Below are 24,526 nucleotides of genomic sequence, written 5' to 3' on the forward strand. Positions count from 1 at the left end.
TAGTCAGTTGTAACATAGCACCGCGGCCGGTTCTGTCGCGCCCCCTTGGTTTATTGCGAACTATGTGCATTCGAATGAAACGATCTGTGATATTATAGTGTTAAGTTTCATGTGTTAAGTATCAGTTAAGTGTTACTACGAAATACATTTTCAGAGAGGTGAGCCTACGCTAAATTACGCTGAAGCTATGTGAAGCTACGTAATCTCTATTTTTAAATTTCAAAACTTGATCATAATTGAATCAAGCAGACGTATCATTATAAAATAAATTAAGACGGATAGTATTGGGTAAAACAAGTACCTATTCGTCAACATCAAAACAATTGATAGTAAAGAGTGTACGAGATGATTCGCTCTTGCTGTGTATATTACAAGTGATTGTTTTGTTGCGGTGGAGGTAAACACAGGTTGTGCATTTGCTCAGAAGACAGACATTTACTTTAGAGAGAAAGTTCCATTTCCCAATCTACATACTCTCTGTACCAAGTAGAGACTTGCGATTTATTAACATTGTTTCAATTGAAATGCAAAATTGGAGTATACCAACTTCGAATAAAAAGGTTTCATATAATTAAAACACTTTCACGGCAAAATCGGTGTTCATTTTACAATATTTTTATTAGCACAAAAGGTTAAGCGAGCTTAGGTCTCACATGACGTTAAGGTGTTACCGGAATCTGTAATACTACGAGTATGACGCCGCCTACCTATCAAAGATTCAATATGATATAATGCCTACTTTAATTAATTTTTGTATGGGACATCTGTATTTTAAAACATTTACTTGAAGCTCTTAAAAGCCCTAGAAAATACTAAGTCAATCATATTTAAATTTATTTCATTCGAAGTTGAGGAAGGCTGTTCCGCCCATGCAAATGTTGACATATACTGAGTCACACATACTGGGCCGCAAGGACACTGAGCTCAGTCAACATATGAATTCAATACATTAGTAATAAATCCAACACGATTGTTTATTGACAATAGAATTGTGAGAATCAATATCTGGGTGTTACACATTCGAATTTTTTCAAAGAAATTTTGATTTACATGTCATTGAACATATATTGGAATTTATTATTAAGTTGAGAACACATGGCAATTAACATTACAGATTCTGTCTACCTGCAACTTAATGTGTTGATTATATTTCTCGATGTTATTGTATTTTTCATGATAAGTAATTTGTAAGCAAAAGTTTCAACGTACTTAGCGTTTAAAAATCAATTCAAGTAACAGAATTTTACAGTTACAATTTTATCTGCATTTGAATAAGTATATGTATAATATGACAAGAGACTCAGTCCCAATAGCATTATACTCCATTGCATATCCTATAAAAATAGAGAAAAATTGTTATTTAAATTGATCTTTAGACGTTGTCTACTGGGCTGCAACTTACAAAATATAGGATGCATTCACCGATATTCAGAGCATGACCACGCGAAGGCTTTTCAATGAAAACTTACTAAATGAATGAATGTTTTGCAGTACATTTTATTAGTAAAAAATAAAATCGAGCGAGTGAAATAAAAATTAAAACCAGTTTAATGTTAAGATTGAACCGGTGATAATGCAGCCGTTTCCTGACACGGTCGTCCTAAGAAATCACATTTGCACTTTACTAATCTTTGCATTTAAATGTAATAGTATAATATAATTTTAAATTAGCAGACTCGCCTGATCTATAGCTTTGACGTACCCAAGTGGTAGGTATACGCCTTTATTTATAGTAAAAGTTCACATTTCGTGAACCGGCAATCTAAAGCGAAGTCAGTGATATTGGATGTATTACATTCGATTGTATGCAGCATTCCATACGGAACTTTTTATCGTGATTTTTTATACAATCTCATGTCATCAATGTTAAGTACAAGTGAGTCACGAATCGCTTGAAACTTCTAGTTTCATAGAAGGACTTCGGTTTTCTCTGTATTTTTTTCCTATATTTTATCAAGAGTGCTTAGAGGAATTGCTTGAGGTGATATCTTCATCTATTTTCTTTTTACCATCGCACCCTTCGCGATCGAAACAGAGTTCAATTATTTTATATATAACCACAACAGTCATCCACAGTGCTTTTTTTCTACTTACTACCGCGCTGTGAAATTAACTTCCCACGATGGTGTTTTCTGAGCGCTATAAGATATCTTTATTCAAACGAGCCTTGATAAAAGTTTTTTTTTATTTTTTTATTGCTTAGATGTGTGGACGAGCTCATGGCCCACCTGGTATTAAGTGGTTACTGGAGCCCATAGACATCTACAACGTAAATGCGCCACACATCTTGAGATATAGTTCTAAGGTCTCAGTATAGTCACAACGGCTGTCCCACCCTTCAAACCGAAACGCATTACCGCTTCACGGCAGAAATAGGCGGGGCGGTGGTACCTACCCGTGCGGACTCACAAGAGGTCCTATCATCAGTTCTAAGCAGTAGACAGGAACACACCACTGGTCTTTCTGACGTCCGTGAGCGATGGTGACCACTCATCGCCAGGTGGGCACATGCTTTTCTACCTACAGTGGCAACAAAAAAGTTTTAGTCCGATCAATTTTTTTCAGAGACAAAGACAAAAATATTTAGTATCTTTTATTTAGTAGCTCTTTCTACTCCGTTTATCAAACGATTTTACGTAGCTATTAAATTAAAGTGTTATAACTTAAGCAATTAAGAAACCGTGTATTGTCAACCTTGCAAGAAAAATGACAATAATATAACAAAAATGAAAATAAAACTAAAACTTGAGGTGTCAACGACAATGATCGAATTTCGACCAATAATGGATCTATATAGTGAATACTAGTTTTTAAAAGTTAGTAAGTTAAAACCATTCGAATGCATTTATTAGTTGTGTTCAATCGTTTACAGATGACATTTTCACAAACCTATATTTTATGTTTCCAGAATTCATAGTCATGATTGAAAAAATCAAGACTCTACTCCTGTTCATTTTAAGCGTGCCAGCTGTAACGCAATGGTACGTATATCATCTTCTACAGTTTTCAAATTCACATGTAATTATTTTTTTTGTTTTTTAATTTTCTAGTTTGTGAAAATTTCAGTATATCGGTTGTGGGGCCACAAATATTGCGACCATTTAGTTCATACAGTGTTGCTATAGCGGGAGGCTCCCGGGCATACACGTTGTATGTGGCAGTAGAAGGAAGACGAGAGAATGGGGAACAGTTCTCACAAGGTCGCGAGGTACAAATACCCGCAGCATCCGCAAGGCTAATAGAGCTTGAAGTAAGTTCATAGTTTTGTGCTTTAATATTTGAAACTATTTTATTTACTCTGTGTAGCTTAATATACTATGTGTATCATTGTTATTAAGCCAAGTCGTTGTAGATATGGAAAATTATACATGTTGCTTAACGACTAAAAAAACACGCTTAAATATCCAAGCGAACTGACAGCTAATTTCTATTATTTTTTTGTTCTATTGATACTGGTCAGCAAATTAAAGCAAAGTTAAAAATATTGTATAGCAATTAATCGGATGTCTTTCCAATTAAATCAAGAGAATTCGGTTACAACGTAATAACTTCCAAAGATTCAGTTACATACATGCATCAAAAAAAAAACCATACATACCAAGCTAAAATATCATGTTAAAAAGGTCGTGTAATGATGCGTGAGTACCACCGTCATCCCTATTTCTACTACTAAGCCAATATGCCAATGTGCAGGGTAAGGTAATTTGAAGCTTTTATTTTGTGGCTTATGCGGTGGCATTCGCATTATGAGTTATTCCATACAAATATTAGTCTTGCTGTTAGAATAAGAACTTCGATAAGGCTATGCGTCATGATAATCGCCTTATCGTTGCCGCCGCTGACTACTCCCCGAATCCTGATCATGCAGGAGCCAGTCACCGTCGACGCCCTAGACACGTCCTTACGGATCCATCAGATCCAATAACCTTTGCATTAGATGCCTTCAGCTCTAATACTAGGGGCAGGCTTAGGGACCCCGGTAACCGTACTCGTCGAACTCGACAAAGAGGTCGACGTGCAACCTAACCCATGCATCAGCCCGCTGAGTTTCTCGCCGGATCTTCTCAGCGGGTCGCGATTCCGATCCGGTAGTAGATTCATTCGCGAAACAATTGCTCTTGAGTTGTTAGGTCTCCTTCGGAGGCGCTCGGGCAGTTGTTAGCAAATCCCACCCCTCTTGGCTGAGCCTTTGTTCGCCCACCTGTCCTGGTGAAACTGGAAAGGCCTTCGGGCCACCAGTAAACTTTCAATCATAAAAAAAAAAAAAAAAAGTTAGAATAAGAACTGTAGAGGGCTTGTTTGTCAGACTAATTAATAAATATGTATATTTGTTTTACCTAACAAAAATACAGATAAATTTTGTTAACAACAACCACTGAATTAAAAAAATATAATACTGAAGTGACTGGGCTGTTCCAAGGAATTTATCGAGACAATCCCTATATCTTCTTTTTATCATCCCACCGTCCACGATTTCAAAGTTCATCTCCTCCAGGATGGTTTTCGATCGCTATAACATTTCCTTCCGTAACTAAGGCTTGACGAGAACCCTCAACAATAGGTGCCTTGGCTGTGACAAAGATGCTGATGTCCTTGAACGGTGGCTATTCACCATCAGATGAGCCATATGATAAACGGCAATTAAAAGAAATATCAAAAAGAGCAAATATTAAATGAGCCGCAGAAAACTATAAGTATTACAACGCACTTATAGATCGGTGACCCGGGGCCGGGTCGGTACTCGCTGGTTGCGCGGTCTACCTCAGGACCGCTATTCTCTTCCTCCGCGCCACTGACCTACCAACCGAGAAGTTTCTGCGTCTTTATACAGACAGACAAACGAATCTACCAGCCCGGCGACACCATTAACTTTAGGACTATCGCTTTGGACAAGTAAGTATTGCAACATAAGGTTCTTGATTGTTTTTGAAATCGAAATACCGGCGTACTAAATATAGTATAGCCTGTGAACAATAGCCGTCACTGTTGTAATTATAATTTTCAACGAAACAAAAAACTTTCGTTTTCAATAACATCACTAATATAAGAAAGTTTGTGTGCGTGAGATTACGTCGTGTGATTACAAGACGGTCGTTAACCTCGATGAGCGCACGCAGAACTTCAATCATTTTTAACGTATTTACGTTCAACTGACGGACATATAAATTTAAAAACGAAATGAATGTAACCGATACTTTAACTTGATAAACCAAGTTTGTCTATCGTCTCACATACTCCGCGTGCCTCTTAGGCGTGGACACCTCCTATAAGGTTCGACCCATCAAGTTTATCCATCGCTGGAGTCTTACTTATCTTCAACTCACATATTCAACGTTATAAAACTTCTAAATTATATTCGTTTTCAGATACCTTTTACCACTTTCCGGCACTGCGGATATAAGTATACTGGATGCCGGTGGTTCGTCTATAAGAGAATGGGCCGGTCTTACTATAGATCGAGGGATTATAAGCGAAGAGCTCATATTAGCTGATGAACCTACTCTAGGAGAATGGAAGATACAGGTAGGTACTTCTTCTTTCTTTCTGGTCGTTCCCTCAATGCTGAGGATCGTGACTGTATGTCAATCTTCTCCACTCGGTCCGGTTCTGCGCCATATGTACCGCTCCCCATATCTGGCCTCCAGTCACCTCCTTGAGTTGGTCAACCCATCTAGCTGGCGCTCTTCCTCTAGCGCGCTTCCCCTCCATCTGTACGAGAATTATGAGTTTCTCCAGGCTGTGCAAGAGGATCGCATTATGTGCCCAAAGAAACTCCGGATCCTTTCTTGGCACATAGTCACTTAACTAGTATTTAAAACAACACCGATTTGCTCAACGTTACAGAGATTAATACTCGAAACATACATAGCGTATCTTTAAATCAATTTATTCCATTGAATTGATATTTTTTTCAGTCATTATTTATTTTTATTCTCATTTAATAAAGAAAAATATCAGTCATTACATTAACGATTTAGTTCACGGATTATGGCCTCCAAAATCATCTAAGCTGAACCGCCCACTAACAACTGATGACCTCAGTAGAAACATCTAGAATGGTTTTTATAATATTGTCTAACCAACAATTAGGTAGAAGTACGTGGGCAGAAATATTCGAGAAATGTACTGGTGGCGGACTACGTGCTGCCGAAGTTTAACATGGAAATGAAGATACCCAAGGAGGTGCTCTTCAGCGATGGAAGGTTCAATATCAACGTTACTGCTAAGTGAGTTACCGTTTTTATAATGTATCATAATTAGCAATGTTTTAACAAATATTTATCTGCATACTAAAAAATCAAGACACGTAGGTGAAAAAAAGTTTAGAAGAAATTTTTATGTCACTTGTGTGTTTGACGTGCGTTTATGTCGATTACCTACTATTTTTATTTTATTTTGTTTGGAAGACAAACAGTGAACTGAAACTATATAACATAAATATCTATATATTAATACGTGAAGCAAAAACTTTGTATCCCTTTTTACAAAAATTGCGCGGACGGAGGAGTATGAAAATTTCCACACTTATAGAGAATATAGAGAAGAAGTGCACAATGCTAATTTTTTTTTAAATAATGTTTATAAGATACATTAAATCAATAAAGAAAACATTACACACACTACATACCATGTATTTGATGCACACACGCATGCATACTATTTATTGTCAAACTTTTGTTCTTTACGTCTGTTGTCAAATTGAGAATAGATTAAATATTGTTTGTCTTTCTTAATATTTTTTATAGTGTAGTCTTGGCGAAATTTGTGATTATAGAAGGATAAAATACAATCATAACAGTGTAAAAATTTACAATTCCAATTAATTATAGTCGAATCTCGACTACTGCGGGACCTCTAGTATAAATAAACTATCTAACAGCTTGGCACGGAGTACGCAAATAAAAAGCACTTTTATCTATCATACTAGTAAATAACCAATCAGATACATACCTACTATGTGCAATTGATTCTAAATTTTACTTACTAATGTCATTAAATTTTATTGAAACAACAAAGAAAACCTGATTTGCCCAACCTTGATTACTGTGCGCAAACAATTTACGTTTTAATTTCTCATGCTGAAACATTTGTTTGATGAGCTAAATGTGGTTATATTTTCGAGGGCCTTCGGCTCGACAACAAAGGGATACCTAATAAGATTTCCGTTCTGTAAAATTACTGCGTACGACGCCGGCACAAAGGCGCGTCAGTTTTTATTAACGTAATCTATAAACCGATGGTGGTTCTTGAAAAACAATTTGGGTTATTACGTAAATAAATCTAAATTATTATGTAACTCTGCTTCTTAGCCGATGATGTTTCAATTTATACGTTATTTGAAAATTAATAGCTTCGTTTCTTTGTTTCGTGTTCTATGCATTGGTGGATCTTTTTTTATTAACTTCGAACAGTTAATGTTAGATGCTTCAAGACTATTTTCTGGTATAATGTCTCGTGCTTACGACTGAGCCGAGGCGTGAGTAGTTTCAACAGATGAAAGTATCTATTCATGTAAGATTTCGCGATGATCACAACGCAGTGTAGTTAATTTCGATTACAATATTTCATAAAATACTCCGTGAATCTGATTTCATTCTGTTGTGATTTCGATAATACATACATAATGAGATAATCATTATACAAAATCATGATATACATTTTATTATTCTAAGCCATACTAAAATGTGTATTATGTACACAAACAATTTTCACAAGCAATTTAGCATCTTTGAAATCGCATATTGTACCTGGATACTTGTAGAGATTATGGCTTGTAATATAGAGTATAACGAGCTACATGTATAACCATTCCTATGTGCAACAAAGTGTGAATGCGTTCAATGAATATCGATAAATTAGTATTATAATATATTTCAGACATTTCAACGGACTACCAGTCCGCGGTGAGGTAACTTTCTCTGCATATGCCGTATTTTTCTCTGGCCTCCTGCAACCAGTAGTTGGCTCACCAGCCAGAAAAGTAGCTGATATAAACGGACAAGTAGAAGTGACCTACGACCTCAAAACGGACCTTGATCTCGCAGAAGACGCAGCGAGGCCACTTGTAGTAGAAGCTATCTTAGAAGAAAAAGATACGTTGATAAAACAGAACATATCCTCAAGAATTCTGCTGCTCAGAACTCCTTACAGACTGAAAGTTACGGCTCCGGAGTATTTCAAGCCCACACTGCCTTATATTGTTCAGGTTAGAGGAAAGCAATAATGTTACGTACAAAATTCAAACTTGACATAATTTTTTTAAGTTTGCAATGAATTCTCAAAACTTTTATCTACAAAATGAAACCACTCAAAATTGTCAGTTTTCATAAGCGCGAAATTAAATTGCAAAAATATCGTATAATAACAATCCAAAAAAACGCAATTAAAGAGTTTCTTTCTATAAAACCACTGAGATAGCTATAAGAAAAATATTCGGAATATAAGAATATAATTCAACTGACGTGCGGGTAGACAGACGTCTTATTATACGAGATGGTGTGTGTTCGCCAACTACCTTTAACTTACATTGCGGGTTTAGAGTTAAACATAAAAGTATATTGATTTTAGTTTATTAATTTAGTATTTAATGTCTTTTTAGGCTACAAATAACTTATAACTAAGAGCATTTTCTTTCAGATTGAAGTGGTAGATACTTCGGGACATGTAATGGAGATAAACGATGAAGTAACAGTAGAGAGACTCTGGGACGATGGTGCCCCAGTTAATATTACAACATTGCCGCTTAAGAATGGCCTTGCTACTTACACTTTAATATCCGATGCCGTGCATGTCAATTCTACACTTAATTTGGTGGTAAGAGAAATTAGCACATTCGTGAGAATATGTCTTAATGCGATTCGACTTTTTTCATTTTTTAATCCTTTACTTGAAAAAATTAAATCTCGATATATTTGCTGTTTTTGGGTATCACTAATTTCGTGTATAGGGAGGCGTCCTAAAAAGACTTAGATGGACCGTGTCAAAGATGTGGTGAATGTGACTGAAAGAAGGGTGTGAGTGCAGATATGACGTATGATAGACCTGAACAGAAAAAGAAGACAAGCAGCGCCTCCATACAGTAAAAGGACAATAGAAACTAGGTACTAGGGCTATAGGACATATAGGAAAAAGACAAAAATAATTAAGATGTCACTAATTTCACCAAATATCAAAAGAGCTGTAGCTCGGTGACGTAATTTGAAGTGTGTTAAAATGACGATCATACGAAATCGATTAATTTACAGATAAAATACAAGGAGGTCACGGAAAGAGTAGTAAATGTCCAAAGGAATGATTATTCCGGAGGTCAGTTCCTGACTCTCGAAATGCTAACAGCAGCGACGTCACCGGGAGGTGAAATGCGAGCCCGGGTTACTGCCACTGAACCAATGGATATCGTGCATTACGTTGTTATTGGACGAGGAGAAATCCTTCTGGCTAACACTTTAGAAGTTAGTACTTTTTAAAATATTTTCTTAAGATCTTAGATTTTACTTGAAATAGGATAACGACCAATAACTTCGTAACAAAATCTGAAATTTTATATTATCAACAAAAACGGGTGACCCGTGGCCGTCTCAATTGTAAAGGCTATCGAAGCTCATGAACATAATTAATCGGAAGCATAGATAAACTAGCTTTTGGTCAAATGGTACGACGTTAACAAGAAAATACAGAAATCAACTTAAACAATTCCTCAGAGCACTTTTCATGGAGCATACCGCATCTACAACACACGAAGTACTAACTTTACCCTGTGCACTTAGAGGAATAAAAAACTGGATTCTTCTGTATTAAATCAATTGGTATTAAAGTAGCTCCTTGGAAGCTCAGGCCTGGAGACTAGATCGATTCACTTGGGACCGATCCTTTGCAGAACCTTCCATACGAGATATCCACCAAATTAATCCTGATTGGCCCAATCTTAGAGGAAAAACAACCTGTTGACATCGAATTGGACTAAATCTATCAAAGAAAAATACCATTTATGAACAGTACTAATGGTATAAAACTTCAATATTTTTTACTAGTTGAGTCCAGCCCGGCGTAGCGTGGATATTAAGGTGTCGGTAACGTCGGCCATGACGCCAGGGTGTGTGGTGCTCGCCTGGTACCCGCGTCTCGACGCCGCCACCAGCACGGTACTGTCTGCTGCCGTGTATGCTCCTCTGAACAACTTGCTACAACATAAGGTAATCAAGAATTTCACTCGCAACCCTATTTTTCAATTGCGCAATCTAAGTATTGTCTTAGAGAATCCGTCGAATATAGTCTATTACCTCAAACTTACACACCCAAATTATTATTCTTAACTAGAAATACTTAAATTATTTAATTCTAAATAATCATTATTTCAAATCGAACAACGAGGCAGTAATGTTTCGGCAAAAATACCTCTTTATCTATCTAATTTTAGGTGGCTCTCTCCCCCCTTTCACCGTCTGGAGCAAATCTCAAGCCGAACAGCTTGACGGATTTACGCGTGACCGGAGAGCCCGGATCACACGTCGCCATACTCGGAGAAGACACAAACGCTGTAGTAGCTGGACTTAGTGGAACGGACGGACGCGGCAACGGACTTGACATGTATACGGTGAGTGTTTGTAAAGACTGCATAAATTGTGGTTGCTGAGCTGGAAGGTCGTATATTTAATCCCCCAGATCGGGCAAGCTTCCGTATGATGGCCAAGCGTGTTTGCTCTTTTTCTACGTGTTTTAGTCTATAATAATAATAATAATACTTGACCTGAAACCTAACACTTACATACTTCTTCAAAAAGCTGCTATATTAAACACGTTCAGAATCATATAAAAGTTTCTGCTATTAGATAATGAACCACATAATGCAATAGTAGAACACACTTAATTAACCAATCCCAAGAAACCGTGACATTTACTTGAGCGAGTCCGTAAATGTCACTAAAGTACGACCAGCGTAAGCTGAGAAAGTAAAAATTTAAATAAAAATAATAATAATTCATAGCTACTGTATATTACTTGGCGAAAAGCCCGTATATACAGTGCTATCGGCTGTGTCAACAGACTGAACTGAGAAAGGGAAAACCTATGAACATAATAATAATAATAATAATAAACACTGAGTACTTGCACAGACATAACCAAGCAGCCAGAATCCTCCACCAAGAGCTCGCCCTTAAGTATGGCCTCATCGAACAGAGGCTACCATATTATAAGTACCAGCCGGACGCTATACTCGAAAACGACCATGCCAAGCTCTACTGGGACCGGCCCATCATTACGGACAGGACTATTCTTGCGAATAAGCCTGATATCGTGCTGATGGACCGGACGGAGTCTCGGGTATTTCTGGTGGATATCACCATCCCCTACGACGAGAACCTCGTGCGGGTCGAGGCAGATAAAAAGACCAAATATTTAGACCTGGCGCACGAGGTGACCGACATGTGGAGGGTGGTATCTACAGAAATAATCCCGGTAGTTGTGTCGGTGAATGGTTTGGTCCCTAAAAGCCTCTCAAAACATCTCGAGAGGCTTGGTCTCAACAAAAAGTCGGTGGTGGCCCAAATGCAAAAAGCAGGTCTTTGTTGCTTGTCTTGCTCGACAATGCCCGTATAGTTCGCCGGTTTCTCTCCCAATAGTCCCTAACGCTCCGGCCGATTGTTGCCCACCTCGCCGGAGTGTGTCCTGCCGTCTTCCCAGGCGTGGCAGTGCTTAATACACATAATAATAATAATATATATGTCTATATTGAAACTATAAAAGTATTAAGTAGTTTGGGGTCATGTGACTATGTTGTTTTATACCTTAGAGAACTGAAAGAGCTCAGGACCCGCCTGGTGTTAAGTAATTACTGAAGCTAATAGACATCAACCACATAAATTCCGTCATTCGCCTAATGCTGTGGCCTAATGACATGAGTTCTAATTCTCAGTTCTATAGCACATCCAATACATTAATGCTTCACGGCAGAAATAGGCAGGGTGATGTACTTACACATGTAGGCTCACAAGAAGCACTATCACGTTTAATATTGTCTGATTATATATTTATTAGAAAACAAATGTCGACTTGAAATTTCAGATCGAACGAGAAGTAGAAAGCTTCAGCGGCCTAAAGCATTCAGTATTTAAAAACGAAGACCACCTTCCCGGAATGGGTATAGATTTAGGAGGATACACGGCATCGGACGTATTCAAAGTGAGCCGAAATTTTTTGTATTTCCCGTATATTTTCTGAAGAACATACCTATATAATTTCATATTTTCTCTCTTCTAGAACTCCGGACTTGTGATCTTAACCGACGGCGTTATTGTGCAAAATATCGATGGTGAGTAATCTCAAATTGTTTGTTTTAAACCATCATCCAGTTTCGTCAGTTTATGTTTTACTTGGTAATATTTTGTATAAGTGTTGTTTAAGTGACTCACAACGTTGTTCCTAGTGGTACAAACTACACAACTTCTTTTTTAACACGCTTTTTTCAATTTAATACTTTTTAATAATACCTATTTAATGATGTAGATAAAGTGTGTGTGCTACATGTTGTCCAATTTTGATTTTTAAATGATGTAAAATAGACAAGCTGAAGCCTATTTTAAGTAGATACCACCGTTTTGGCTATTAATGCCGCGAAGCGGTCTAGCGTTGTTCTTTGAAGGGCACTAGTAGAACAGCCGTTACACTGTATAACTAAGACTTGGACCTCCTATCTCAAGTGTCATTCACTTCGTGATGTGTACGGACTGGTGGTTATCAGCCCGTAGACGTAAACGCTCGCAGTTTACGTTATGGTTACGCTATCGACTATCTACAAAAAATATATTATAAAAAAAAAACACCTTTAAAAAAAACCATTCCAAAACAAATTAATATGTATTAAAAATTATAAAAATAATTGCAAATTCTTCAATAATTAATATTACGATAATATAATATAATGTAGTTACAATTATTGTTATTTTTGGAATCGATGTCATTCAAGGTACATAGATTTGTAACTATATACGTATGTAGTTTAATTATAAGTGACATGTGCTTATGTCGCACGTGCGATTTGACGAGGCCATAGGCGAGAGCGGGGCCACGATAGCATAAAAGTAAAAAACAATCTAATTGAGAACCTCCTCCTTTTTTAAGTCGGTCAAAAAGATGCTTAAGGCACATACTATTACTACGGACGAGTTTAAGGCACGTAGTAACCAAGGTCGTGTACCTTTGTAACTTTGTAATAAATAGTTTAAGATTGCTCTTGACCTTAATTTTTTTCTTTAACTGATACTTTACAGAACTATTTATTTAAGGGTAATTATCGTTATTTAAAAAAAAACTTCGGTATCAATGATAAATGACTATTCCATTGGCGGAGGACAAATATTTTTAAGTTAGGCGAATAGTTCACTTTGTTAAAGCATAATCTGTGATGGGATTGCGACTACTACGATGAGATACAATACATACGATTCGAATCTCGGCAAACAACAGAAGTCCATGGACAACGGTAACCACTCACCATCAGGTGGGCCGTATACTCGTCTGCCTACAAGGGAAATAAAAAAAAAAGTACAGCACTAATGCTATATTCCGATGCCCTAAGTACACTGCAGACTAAAAGGCTATTTAATGTACTCAGCGTCAGCACAAAACAACATTGTTGACTTGTTCATGTTTTCAGATAATTTACCATCGGATTCTAACGTAGAGACTGGTACGAGGGCTCCACTAGCGGGACCGTACGCTTTCAGCCGCCTCCCCCCTCCCCCCTCCCCGCGGTACTACCTCACCGTCACACCGCAACCCACTTGGGCAGCCACCAACTTTACTATTGGGTAAGGATTATGTCCCTATAAAAAAGAGCTCTTTGAACTTAAGAAACTGTGCATGTGCGTTCCAATTTGAAGGATACGTGTTGAAAGTATACTGATGGAATTTCTTATCCCAACGTCAGCGGCTTTGTTCTATTTTTTTTTTCTATTGCTTAGATGGGTGGACGAGCTCACAGCCTACCTGGTGTTAAGTGGTTACTGGAGCCCATAGACATCTACGACGTAAATGCGCTACCCACCTTGAGATATAAGTTCTAAGGTCTCACTATACAGTCACAACGGCTGCTCCACCCCTCAAACCGAAACGCATTACTGCTTCACGGCAGAAATAGGCAGGGTGGTGGTACCTACCCGCGCGGACTCACGAGAGGTCCTACCACCAGTAATAAAGGTCCTACTACCAGTAATGCTCAGTATGGGTCATTTTACATTTCTATTGGTTGTAAGGAAATTTTGTTTTAAGGAGTTTTAAATTTGGAAATGAATTTGGAAATTGAATTTGGAAATTAAATTTGGAAATTGAATTTGGAAATTGAATTTGGAAATTAAATTTGGAAATTGAATTGAATTCGAATTAGAAAATGAAGGAATTTATGAAATTTTGTTTTGTAATAAGGAAATTTTGTTTCTTAGTAATGATGGACAAGGCACGAAAGAGCGCTGGACTCCAACATCGCCAGGAGAATATGTGGTAGGGGCGTTCGCTGTTCATCCCACCCTAGGACTGGGGGTTGCCGAACCACAGAGATTCACCACTTCCGTTCCGTTATCCATTACCGCGGAGCTTCCTGCAAGCTTACAGAAAGGAGAAACAGTGGCCGCAGTCGTCATACTGAAAACATCACTGGCCGTCGACACTTCCGTTGAAGTCACTTTCTACAACAGCGACCAATACTTCGAATTCGAGCCTTTGGACAACGACGTCGACTCTGCGAAAAGTAAGCTTGATTATGAATGTTCCACGACGGCTTAATGAAATTGTTCGAAACAATGGTTTAAAATGTAACGTCATATGTAACAACAAAACCACAGTTAATTCACAATCAAATTATACTAAAATCATAGTATATAAGTAAATTAATAAGGTTTACACATAGACAAAGAGCATGCATCTGTTGTTATCCGTGACCACATAAACTGTTTTCGAGACGCCTTATTTTACTGATGTATTTTTATTAAGTGACAAAGAACCAGTGTAAGGCTCTTGGCTGCAGAAAAGTGTGTCAGTGTGGTGGCCCATAATAATGGCATCTCCCTATTACTTCCCGCGGGTGTTCGAAAAAGTTACTAAGGGGGATCCACTGGAGAAAGAATAAGTGCGTTCTTGAAGTAATATATCACCCTGCCTATTTCTGTAGCGATCATACATTCCCGTTTTATGATTAGGATAGATGTTACACAATATTATTGAGGCTTCCACCTCATGAGTTAAAGATGGCGGTAACCAGCAACCACATAAAGCAAAGAGAAAACGGTTAATATATTTACTACGATGCAATTCAAACTGATATAATAGGTAATTTTTTTTTAACAAAAATGAAATCTGGCCGCTTAATGTGGGTCAAAATCGCGTCTAAAGGAGTCAGTTACAATCATACAAACATACATGTGAATCTAATATAAGGCGTGTAAAAAAGAAACTTGACTTCAACATAACAAAATCAGCATGTCATCAATGTAGTAGATCCACAGAAATATCCATAAGGATAACCTACTGGTCAGATCTTGAAAAAACTTCAAAGGAAGCTCGTCTATATGAGAAGTACTTACTTTCAAATAAAAAAAGAATAACCAAAATCGTGCACGTAAGAAAAAGTTCTGAAGTTAAAAACAATGCCCAATGTGAGAATCGAACCCACGACACTGAACGCTATAGTCAGGGTCGTTAGCTACTGCACGACCGAGTCAGTCGAATTGAGAACCTCATCTTTTTTGAAATCGGCTAAAATAGAAAAGGTAGCTGCATTATAGCAAGTTATGTGTCAGAGATCGAGTTGTTCCGTCGCGAGCGTGTCACGGTGCCGGCGCGCGGTTCGGTGAGCACCGCCTTCCTCGTACGCGCCGTCCGCATCGGGGACGCTCCCATCATCATTGAGGCCACCGGGAACGGGGTCTCGGACTCGCTCTTCAGGACCATCCATGTTAAAGTGAGCCATAAATGTATAACATTTGTTAGATAACGTTAGTAGTGTTCGGAAGTCGACGAATGCCGTTTAAACATCGCGTGACGTAATTGCGTGTGTTTTAGAGAACCAGGACTAGCCACGCCCTGTTTTTCCCAAATTCGTTCAATATTTTTTCCTATGCTTAAATCGGTTTTTTTATTGCTTAGATTAGTGGACGAGCTCACAGCCCACCTGGTGTTAAGTGGTTACTGGAGCCCATAGATATCTACAACGTAAATGCGCCACCCACCTTGAGATATAAGTTCTAAGGTCTCAGTAAAGTTAGAACGGCTGCCCCACCCTTCAAACCGAAACGCATTACTGCTTCACGGCAGAAAGAGGCAGGGCGGTGGTCCGTACCCGTGCGGACTCACAAGACGTCCTACCACCAGTAATTGAATTTGAAATATTAAGATGATGTGAACTCGAGATAGATAATCGAATTTTATAAATGCCTATAAAATTAAGCACGCTTTCAAATTATGGTCTGTGTGCCAGGATGGATACGAAGAGGAGGTGTGGAAGTGGAGTCTGATCGACGCGCGGCGCGGCGTGGGTCGCGCGAATATATCGCTGGAGGCCGCGGCGGGCGTGCGCGTAAGCAGTGTGTCGCTGCAGACGGCAGGCGACATGTTGGCGAGCGCGTTACACGCCGCGCGCACGCCGCCGCCGCCCGCGGCCGACCCGCCACGAGCGGCGCGTCCTCTCGCGCTCGCGTGCGTTTTACTCGACTATCTACAGGTGAACGACATCAACATCTATTACTGAGTGCAAAGCTACCGTACATAAAAACTATAACAGATGACAGGCACCTACATTTCAGGTCTGCAATAACTTAAAAAATATTGCATTGTTTGCATCACAGTTAAAGTCCGATAAATCGTTATTTAATGATCTCGTGTGGCACTCGTTTATAAGTGACGGCGAGCACATCTCATTTGAGTTACCTTAACGAATTTGTTAGAATAAATATACGTAATTTTAATTAGGCTACTGGGCAGGAAGAAGCAGGACTTATACAAGAAATGCGAGCTCTAGCATCAATTGGATACCAGCGTTTGATGGCGTATCGTCGAGCCGATGGATCCTTTGCACCAGAAGTCGATAGCGAGGCCGTAGGTGACCCGTGGTCAGTATACACAGAAATAATAAAAATGTATGCTTGCTTCAGTTGGGAGATCTAGAGTTTAAAATGCGGAAATCAAGCTTGGTTCCTATTTTAAAAAATAAATGGCCTCCGAGCCACTAGTAAACCCTGAATCCTAAAAAAATATATTTTTTGTAACGAATTTTATGGAGTACGTGTTTAGCTACGTATAAGACGTAGTAAATAAAAGTTAAATGTTATGATTTAGGATGACAGCTGTGTCATTACGGTGGTTGTCTCGGTGCGGGAAGTACGTGGAGGCGTCAAGCAGCGCGAGCGCGGGCGCGGCTCGGTGGCTGGCGGCCGCGCAGGAACAGGACGGCTCCTGGACTACACCCACCTCTACACCTAACGACCCTCGGGCACAGACCACCCTGCCACTCACTGCACACGCACTACTCGCTTTACAGCAAACTAAGGCATCTAGATTCATACTTACCATTTCTTCAATTCATAACTGATGATTGATCAATGATTGAATCAGTATTATAAACAGTACTAGCCATACTCGCCCGCTTCGCTGGGCATTTAAAATTAACATTATTATTTTTTGTCATTATTATTAGGGAGTCCAACACTCATATAAATATTAGCCTATCCATTGAGTACATGTATTTTCTACATGGATACCAAATTTCAAGTTAATCGGATGCATGGTTCAGTAGTTATAACGGAACATCCATAAAAACCACTGTAGATATTAGTATAGATTTGTATTGATTAGGTTATATTGAACATTAATGTAAAATTCTCCAGGGCAGCGATAGTTTGTTTAAAAACAACATTAATAAAGCTGTGGACTACGTGGCACGCGGGCTGACGGCATCGCTGGACGCGTACTCACTGGCGGTGTCCGGCGCAGCGCTCGCTGCGGCGAGACATCAACACGCCACGCTCGCGCTACAGATCATGGACAAATACACCAACACTACTGGTATGTACCAATCTATAAGTTAATCATTAAGATGTGAAAGGACATAAACGTTTTACTTAGAAACAAGAGGTACAAGGTCAAGTAAAAATTATGCAACGCCATTTCACATCGACTATATACGACAATTGTTTAAATAGTCCGACTTCCTACAACAACAGTATTTTCCGCAAAAATGTTCCGCATTGGTTTCTTACAAAAAAATCGCGATATTATCTAAATATAATTTGGTTTCAGGCGGCTCGCTGTACTGGAGTCGCGGAGTGTCAGGGTCTGAGTGGCGCAACCCATGGCTGCGATACAATAGCTTGGCGCTGACGACAGCCGCGTGGGGTCTCCGCTGTATGCTCGCTGCACGGCTACTGGATGAATCTATTCCGGTCGTCAATTACTTACTTCAGTATTCACCAAGCGATCCTGATCCTGACGTTGTATGTATTAACACGATAAACCAAAACAGATTTTAAACTTTTTATCGAATTGTCAATTTATATTTTAATAATCCGAATTATTTGTTAAGGTGGACGCTTTAGCTCAGTTTGCTGAAACAATACGATCATCTTCGAAACTGCGGATCTCAGTAAATGTGACGGGTTCAGAAGAGACCAGACAGTTCCAGATTGGTGAAAATAACGCGCTCATCATACAGACACAATCGGTATTTTCATATTTTTTTTATTTTTTTTCTATTTACTGAATATTATTTTGATTTCAAATAGCTTCGATTTGTTAGTAGAGTTCGGAAAAAGTTTCTGGTATAATTAAACAAGATCAAGACCAATCAATACTTTGGACTTTCATGTCAGACTAGACTTCAAATAATTTCTGAAGACCATATGATCATATCCTTTTGTCTACACCAAATACCTGAATACCAACCACCTTGAGACAATAGGTCGGATACTCAGGTACATTTGAATAAGGACACGCTCTTCAAACACGACTGTCTCATAAGGTTGATCGAATATAGATAGACATCGAACTAGTAGAGCTATATGTGGACGGCAAGTAGTGGGAATTAGTATTTGAAAAATTTACGTAGGTTGAGATCTTCTAATATATAAAATTCTCGTGTCACAGTTTTCGTTGCCATACTCCTCCGAAACGGCTTGACCGATTTTGATGAAATTTTTTGTGCTAATCCGGTATCTATGAGAATTGGCCAACATCTATTTTTCATCCCCCTAAATGTTAGGGGTAGTCCACCCCTAAATTTTTTTATTTATTTTTTAGACAAAATTTAAATTTCTATTTTTTATGATACAACATACAAAAATACATACAATCCTCAATTTTCACCCTTCTACGATCAACCCTTATTTTTTATTTGCTAATTAAAAACTTTAATTTTTTTGGCAAGATTTTCATTTTTATTTTTATTTTGTCATGAATTAAAATAAAAAATCTGATGTTACTCTCAATTTTTCATCCCTCTATGATCAACCCCTATTTTTTGTTAATTATAAACTTTAATTTTGGCAAGTTTTTTATTTAGTTTTATCATGACTTAAAATAAAAAAAATCATATTACTCTCAATTTTCACTCTTATACGATCAACCCCTATTTTTCCATCCGCAATAAGGTTGCAAGATGGCAATCAAATATTATAATTGTAGTACGATAAATTCTTATTCAGAGTTTATAATTTCAAGTTCCTTTAATTATGATTTTTTTTAAATTGAATTTGATCTCCCGCGCTCGCCGGTCGACTACTGATCAACTATCAATCGATCAGCTATCCCCACCAGGTGTCACCACTGATCCAGCAAACATCACGTAGTAGGGATGGGGACGAAGCCGGTCTCCTGTCTTACTTACTCACTATACATCATAGATTATACGCTTAATATATTTGAGAGCAATACTATACATTTTTCAGCCATGTTTTGTTGGTTTTATTCGTGTATCAATAGTATGTTCAGTAGGTCTGAGAATCGGCTACTATCTATTTTTCATACCCCTAAGTGAAAAGGCTTGTCCACCCCAAACATTTATTTTTTATTTTAATTTTTTGGATATATTTTTTTGTTTATAATGAGGTATTATGTGGTTAAATGAGGTTTTTATTACTACAGTAGAATTTCCCTAGAAATCTTATTTAAGGCAACACAACGTTTGCCGGGTCAGCTAGTTTTACTATAAAAATGACTGATTCAGAACTTAAAAGATTGGCAAAATAATCATAGTTTAAAAAAATGAGCCATCGTGGGAAAACTGGCAAATGTGAAACATTGATGTTATTTTGTACAGGTATGGATAGTTTCAGTAAAAGAATAGTGTACAACAGGAAATTCATGTGGCATAATAAAAAATAAAATATTATAATTAAGAAAAAGTCGCTTGCGCATAGCTACTCGTCACCACTCCGTAAACACTACTACATATAGACTGTATAAATATTTACTATCATGTAGCAAAGCGACGCGTCGCCACAACATTTGTCGCCGCGCCAGCAATCGGTTGTATGTGCTGCTATAGATGTTTCACATCAAAAGTTTTGCGTGTTACCGGTCACTGTCCTCGTCGAACCCGTCGCTTGCGACGAAGGGCTCGACGAGCGAATTAACCCACAGACATAGCCCACTGAGTTTCTTGCCGGATCTTCTCAGTGGGTCGCGTTTCCGATCCGGTGGTAGATTCTGCGAAGCACTGCTCTTGCTAGGGCCAGTGTTAGCTACACTCCGGTTTGAGCCCCGTGAGCTCACCTACACATTAGGGTGAAGCTGAAATAGCCTCTCAAGGCTATCAGCATAGGTAGGGAAAAAAAACGCGTGTTACAGATCCGCGGCAGTAGTGCGGCGACAGCGAGCGCCAGTGCGGTGTCGGAAGGTCGTGGAGTCGCGGTTGTAGGACTGCGCGGCGTCGGCGTGTCGCGGACGACAGCTGCGTGGCCGCGCTACACGCTCGACCCGCGGCGTGACATGCGCTCCACGCCGTACCGGCTCCAACTCTCCATCTGCTATGGGTACTTACACGATATTTATGACGCTGATACTACGTACGGTACAAGTCTATGTAACGTATGATACCGAAGTAATAAAAAACCGAGACTACAGATTTTGCGCAACTTCCTTTAATCGTGTTAACTAGCGTGCAGTACGAAAACATTCCCAACAGGGGTTTCGTGTTAGGATATAACAGTTTTTCCGAGAGTCTGTTTAATACTTGTTAAACTTGTTAGAGTATACCAGACATACTCAGCTCGTACATTAATGACTCTTGAAAATTTGGATCAGGTTCGTCGCTCAGAGTAACGACACAAAAAGCGGATTGGTGTTGATGACCGTACAACTTCCATCCGGATATTTAGCCGATATAAACACCATTTCGGAACTAACGGTACGTTTATTTTCTCTTACAACGAAAATGCATTACGAAATTATACCTTGGTATATTTGATTTTTTATTGTTGTAACACTGTTGCAGTCAGCGTCACAAGTAGTGCGTGCACGTGTAACGGCAGGGGGTGCGCGGGTGGTGGGGTGGGTACGAGCGACACGTGCGGAGACCTGCGCCACGCTGTCGGCACCGCGAGCTCTGCCCGTCGCACACCAGCGCCCCGCCTGGGTTACACTCACCGACCTCTATGACTCCAGTCAGTATCAGCTATACGATTTATCCACCACATACACACCGCTGGGATCCATAGGGGTGATAAAAGGGATCCTAGCGCTTTCATTGACATTATTAGGCATCGTCTAAGAGCGTTTCATAATCTATTAAATTCATAATATTTAGTTTCCGATTGTGGTAGATTTAATGAATCATGCATGAATGTATACAGCAATAACAGGGTGGAACACCATGGTTCTTAAGGAAAGAGGATCTCCCTGATGACCTGGAGCTTGACTCAATCAGTAAGTATACACAGTCAGGATTAATGCACCACTTTGAGAAGGCGGCACGACACGAAAACCCTTTTGTTGTGGGCGCCGGAAATTACATACCCGACCCTGTGGACCGAATGGTAAACAGTCGACGTCGCCAGACACGTCATAACGGATCCTCCCGATCCATTAACGGTGCTTTTAGGTACCACAAGCACCGGTCACCGTCCTCGCCGAACCCATCGCTTGCGACGAAAGGCTCGGCGAGTAAACTAGCCTATGCCACACAACCCACTAAGTTTCTCGCTCGATCTTCTCAGTGGGACGCGTTTTCGATCTGGTGGTAGGTTCTGCGAAGCACTACTCTAGCTAGGGCCAGTGTTAGAACCTGCGTTTTGAAACCCGAGAGCTAACCTTTTTTTTTTATTGCTTAGATGTGTGGACGAGCTTACAGCCCACCTGGTGTTAAGTGGTTACTGGAGCCCATAGACATCTACAACGTAAATGCGCCACACACCTTGAGATATAAGTTCTAAGGTCTCAGTATAGTTACAACGGCTGCCCCACCCTTCAAACCGAAACGCATTCACCTAGACGCTAGGCCACAGCTGATATAGCCTCTCAAAAAAACAAAAACTTTTAATACTGTTCATACTGGAGTTACAGTATAATCCTTCAATCCCTATAATTGCTTAAAAAAAATTTAGTACCTATATTACTAAAATGTTGTGTGCGCGCAGGTCATCGCGCCCGTGTGTTCTACGAGGCGGTTCCGAGTTCGTCGTGTGACGTATGCAGCGAGTGGCCGTCGTGCAGCCGCGCGTGCGGTGCCGCCGCCTCGCAGCGAGCCGACCCGCCCCGCGACTTGCCCCGCAACCCCTCGCAACCAGACTCCGCGCTCCTGCTCGCGCCACAACTAGTTGCCATACTCGCTACTGCTCTGCTTACCATATTAATACATCTGTGATATCACCACTATACAGATTATATATAAATTGTGATATGATAAAATTAAATAATAAGCCTTCCTTACAAATGTTAAAGGTTAAGGACAACTAATGCAAACTGTGCAAACCTAGTTTCATCTGATGGTCTATTTGGCAGTGAAATCCTGAATCATACTAACGATGATTATAAAAATACTGGCATATCCGCATAGTGAACAGGGGAACTGTTTTCGAAAGCAAAACGATAACGTTGTCTCGATATGTCGCAACAAATTATCCTGATTCATTTGGCACATCACCATTTTGTGAACCGGCAATTTAAAGCAATCTCATATAATTTAACAAATACAGGGTGCGTGTTGAAAAATATATCAAATTGGTATTTTTTCTTGTATGAACATACTTTAATAACAACCTGTGTGAAAATTATCTAATACAAACATTAGAACTAACACATGCACAATGGTGTGCCAATAAAGTACTTTCACACATCGCATTCCCAATCAACATTATGTTTTTTTAAGTACATGCTGTTTAATTTATTGTTTAATTTAAATGTATCTTGGATAAATAATTATTTACTCCCAAATGAATGTATACAGAAAGCAATACAGTTTATACCGTAAAGGTGCTTCAAAGACTGTCCCACAGACTTAATTAACTCGAGTAGCAAATGGAGATTAAAACTAGATTTTATTTTGTTTATCTCACATTACTAATTTAATAAGAATGGCCTATTTTATGCTAAGGAGGGAGTGTTTATATTATAAATAACAAAATAAAAAACTCAAAATGAAACTTTTCCATTTCATGGGCTGTAAGGCAACGGTTCCCGATGCCACAAGCGGTATTCATATTTTATACCTACTCCAATGCGGACGGACGGACGCCAGTCGCTAGTGTCAGCTGATTTTAAATATGTTACATTTTATGCAAAACTGCTCAGGAACCGTTACTTACATTGTACCGTCATTACCTTATCACCTGTTACATTAAACTAGGCACTATCTTACAAACTAACGACGAAGGAATATGAAATATATTTATTGTACCACTTGTTCTTCTGATATTGGTACTATAAACTATTGAATGCTACTGATTGAGTAGACTAAGTCAGCACTGGCACGAATCCATCGTGCTATACAATAGAATTTGGACTTCGACCTCATGATGCTGTCTTTGCGTTTAATTATTTGTTCCTCTCATGAGTATAACTAAATAATACCCAATTGGAAAATTAGATATAGGTAACTATTGAAGAATACAATACATGATTATAATGTATTTTATACCACAATATTTTGTTAGATACTCGCTAATAGGTATTGGTGCCTCGCATTTCACTGTTCTACTAGAGCAGTGGTTCCCAAACTTATTTTGTCTACTGCCCACTTTGAGAATAAATTATTTTTTAGCGCCCCCATTTTTTCTACCTACTTTAAAAACCACTATAACGAGAGCTCAGTCGGTGTCTAAGAGTCCTCCTAGATGAAATTACAAATCACCTCCCAACCCTCTACACAACGCCCCCTTTTTTTTCTGGGTCTATTACCACCCCCCATTAAGCCTGCAGCGCCCACAAGGGGGCGTTATCGCCCACTTTGGGAAAGGCTGTACTAGAGGAATGAAGTCATTTATGAAGTCTGTTTCATTTCGCCTATAGGAGTTTGCCTGCCTATGACGACTTTCTCAATCTCAGATTT

General features: G+C 39.0%; 1 protein-coding gene across 1 annotated transcript; it reads left to right on the plus strand.

Annotated features, from left to right (window-relative positions):
• Positions 1 to 23,621, plus strand: LOC114247774 (thioester-containing protein 1 allele S3). Its single transcript, XM_028180808.2, has 26 exons — positions 1 to 158; positions 2,909 to 2,981; positions 3,067 to 3,250; positions 4,715 to 4,893; positions 5,367 to 5,523; positions 6,091 to 6,227; positions 7,879 to 8,206; positions 8,638 to 8,814; positions 9,246 to 9,452; positions 10,032 to 10,193; positions 10,418 to 10,594; positions 12,064 to 12,180; positions 12,259 to 12,310; positions 13,655 to 13,808; positions 14,439 to 14,743; positions 15,792 to 15,952; positions 16,469 to 16,711; positions 16,960 to 17,099; positions 17,326 to 17,536; positions 17,874 to 18,051; positions 18,286 to 18,479; positions 18,569 to 18,706; positions 20,830 to 21,014; positions 21,286 to 21,388; positions 21,476 to 21,644; positions 22,617 to 23,621. Exons 2-26 carry the CDS (start codon positions 2,920 to 2,922, stop codon positions 22,841 to 22,843), a joined length of 4,347 nt encoding a protein of 1,448 aa, XP_028036609.2. The 5' UTR covers positions 1 to 158; positions 2,909 to 2,919; the 3' UTR covers positions 22,844 to 23,621.
• Positions 23,622 to 24,526: the final 905 nt, after the last annotated feature.

The sequence above is a fragment of the Bombyx mandarina genome, chromosome 04, assembly GCF_030267445.1.
Source record: "Bombyx mandarina strain Sakado chromosome 04, ASM3026744v2".
Taxonomy (NCBI): domain Eukaryota; kingdom Metazoa; phylum Arthropoda; class Insecta; order Lepidoptera; family Bombycidae; genus Bombyx; species Bombyx mandarina.